The following is a 2,644-nucleotide window of genomic DNA, read 5'->3' as shown; positions in this document are numbered from 1 at the left end:
TGCGCTAGGCACGGTGCTATTGGATTTACAAATGTCATCTCCTTTAATCCTCACAACAATCCTAGGCAGCACATATTGTTATTGACATCATTTTACAATTGAGGAGACTATGACAAATTGAGGTAAGTGACTTTCCCAAAGTCATACATTTTGTCAGTATCTAAGGCTGGATTTGAGCTCAGGTCTTCTTGGTCCCATTCCCGGTAGTCTACTGAGCCACCTCACTGCCTAATTTTGTCTACCTCTGTAAAATATCCCTTTATTTGTTTGATTTTCATACCATTAAATCTATAAAAGAATTTAACATTATCATTGTTCTTGTTGTATAGGCAGAGATCAATTATGAATGCTAACTATACTTCCAATTATTTTTTTTCTTTATGGCATTTTCTAAATGAGGCAGTGTCAGAAACATGCTAGAGGAGAAAGTTTAAAATGGATACTTGAAAGATTCAATTTTATGGGAAATTCAAAGAAAAGAGAGAGGCCAAACAATTAGATGGAGGATGGAAAGTAAAGACAGTGAGAGAAATCATTTTAGAAAAGGGCCATAAAATGAAATTTAAAACACCTAATGAACAGAACTAGTTGAAGGGAAGGCATCTACTTAAATGAGAGGGGAAAACAAGGAGGAAAAATTATGTAACCAGATAAAAACAGGAGAAAAAGGAATCAATAAGTAAAACCCCAAAGGGAAAGGGGAAACAAATGAGTAAAGGGAAAGAGGAATGAGGGGAAGAAAATCAATGAGTGCAGGGCCACCTTAAGAAAAAAAAAAAAGATTAAAAGAATGTAACTGAAGGCACATAGTACAGAAGAGGGGAAATTTCATAACTTGGAAAAAATGGTATTAGAGACAGATGGAAGGGAATATAAACCTAAGTCTCATAACTTTAAATGTGAATGGATAAAACAATTCAATAAAACAAAAAAGAGTGACAGATTGGATAAGAAAACAAAACCCTACAATCTGTTGCTTACAAGACAAACATTTTTCAAAAAGACATACACAAAATAAAACTAAGGGGATGGAAAATAATTTACCATAAAAAATAAATCAGTTTTGTTAGTATCTAACTGTACATATGTTCTGGTCATGCTTTTTGTTTCTTCTGGTTTTGCTGTGATTTCACCTGGTTCATTTGTTATTTTATCAATTTCACCTGCTCTCTTTAATCAGATTAGAAATGGGTTTATTAACTTTATTTGTCTTTTTAAAGAATCAGCTATTAGTTTTATTTGCCATTTCTATGATTTTTTTGTTTGCAATTTATTTAATTAATTACCTAAATTAGCCTCCAATTTTTAATATATCTTCATTTGTACTTATTTTAGGTTTGCTCATTTGTTGGATTTCTAATTTTTAAAAATTTATATTCAGCCTTTCCGATCGGCTGAGGCGCCCATGAGGAGGGCTCTAAGCAGCCATGGCGCCCAGCCGAAATGGCATGATTCTGAAGCCCCATTTCCACAAAGACTGGCAAAGACGAGTTGCCACATGGTTTAACCAGCCAGCTAGGAAGATAAGAAGGCGAAAGGCCCGTCAAGCAAAAGCCCGTCGAATTGCTCCTCGCCCTGCATCTGGTCCTATCCGGCCCATCGTGAGGTGCCCTAATGTCCGATACCACACCAAAGTACGTGCTAGTAGAGGATTCAGCTTGGAAGAGCTTTGGGTGGCTGGTATCCATAAAAAAGTGGCACGGACTATTGGTATCTCTGTGGAGCCTCGTCGCCGGAATAAGTCTACAGAGTCTCTCCAGGCAAATGTGCAGCGGCTGAAAGAATATCGTTCCAAACTGATCCCCTTCCCAAGGAAACCATCTGCACCCAAGAAGGGAGATAGCTCTGCTGAAGAACTCAAGTTGGCAACCCAGCTTACAGGACCAGTTATGCCCATCAGAAATGTCTACAAGAAAGAGAAAGCTCGCGTCATTACTGAAGATGAGAAGAATTTCAAGGCATTTGCTAGTCTTCGAATGGCCCGGGCCAATGCCCGTCTCTTTGGAATCCGGGCAAAACGAGCCAAGGAGACTGCAGAGCAAGATGTGGAGAAGAAAAAGTAAACCGCTTCTGAGAACTTTGAATAAAATAATACAAAATAAAAAAAAATTTATATTCAGATCACTAATACTCTTTTTCTCTTTTGGCAATGTATATTTGTAAGGATATAATTTTCTCCTGAGAACTACTTTAACTGCTTGCCAGAAATTTGAGCATGTTTTTTCAGCATTATAATTTTCTTTTATACAGTTATTAATTATTTTAGTGATTTAGTTTTTTGACCCACTCATTCTTTAGGATTTCATTGTTAATTTTCCATTCACTTATGCATCTTTTATTTGATAACTAATTATTGAACCAATTACTATTTTTTATTGTATTGTGATCTGTAAAGGATGTCTTAATTATTTCTGCCTTTTATTTTTCATTTCTTTTCAATATCTTTGTATCCTAGTATGTGGCCATTTTTTAAAAAAGTTCCATGTGATGCTAAGAAATATGTATACTCTGTCTCTTAAGTATTTTTTCCAGAATTATGTACAATTCCATATTTTCCCTTTTGTTTATCTTTCTGCTTTTCTTATCCAGTATAGAGAGGGATTTTGAAGTTCCCTGTCACTATTTTGTTACTGTTTGCTTCCTG

At 35.7% G+C, this 2,644-nt stretch overlaps 1 protein-coding gene across 1 annotated transcript; it reads left to right on the top strand.

Moving 5' to 3' along the window:
- The first annotated feature begins 1,407 nt into the window (after positions 1-1,407).
- Positions 1,408-2,099, top strand: LOC118851661 (60S ribosomal protein L13-like). The gene has a single exon (XM_036761175.1). It carries the CDS (start codon positions 1,428-1,430, stop codon positions 2,061-2,063), a length of 636 nt encoding a protein of 211 aa, XP_036617070.1. The 5' UTR covers positions 1,408-1,427; the 3' UTR covers positions 2,064-2,099.
- Positions 2,100-2,644: the final 545 nt, after the last annotated feature.

This window comes from Trichosurus vulpecula, chromosome 5 (assembly GCF_011100635.1).
Source record: "Trichosurus vulpecula isolate mTriVul1 chromosome 5, mTriVul1.pri, whole genome shotgun sequence".
NCBI lineage: Eukaryota > Metazoa > Chordata > Mammalia > Diprotodontia > Phalangeridae > Trichosurus > Trichosurus vulpecula.
The sequence above is the reverse complement of the archived record's forward strand: the minus strand, read 5'-3'. Positions and strand labels throughout refer to the sequence as shown.

Coding starts and splice junctions, on each gene's coding strand:
- LOC118851661 (XM_036761175.1), top strand. CDS start 1,428: ATGGCGCCCAGCCGAAATGGCATGATTCTGAAGCCCCATTTCCACAAA.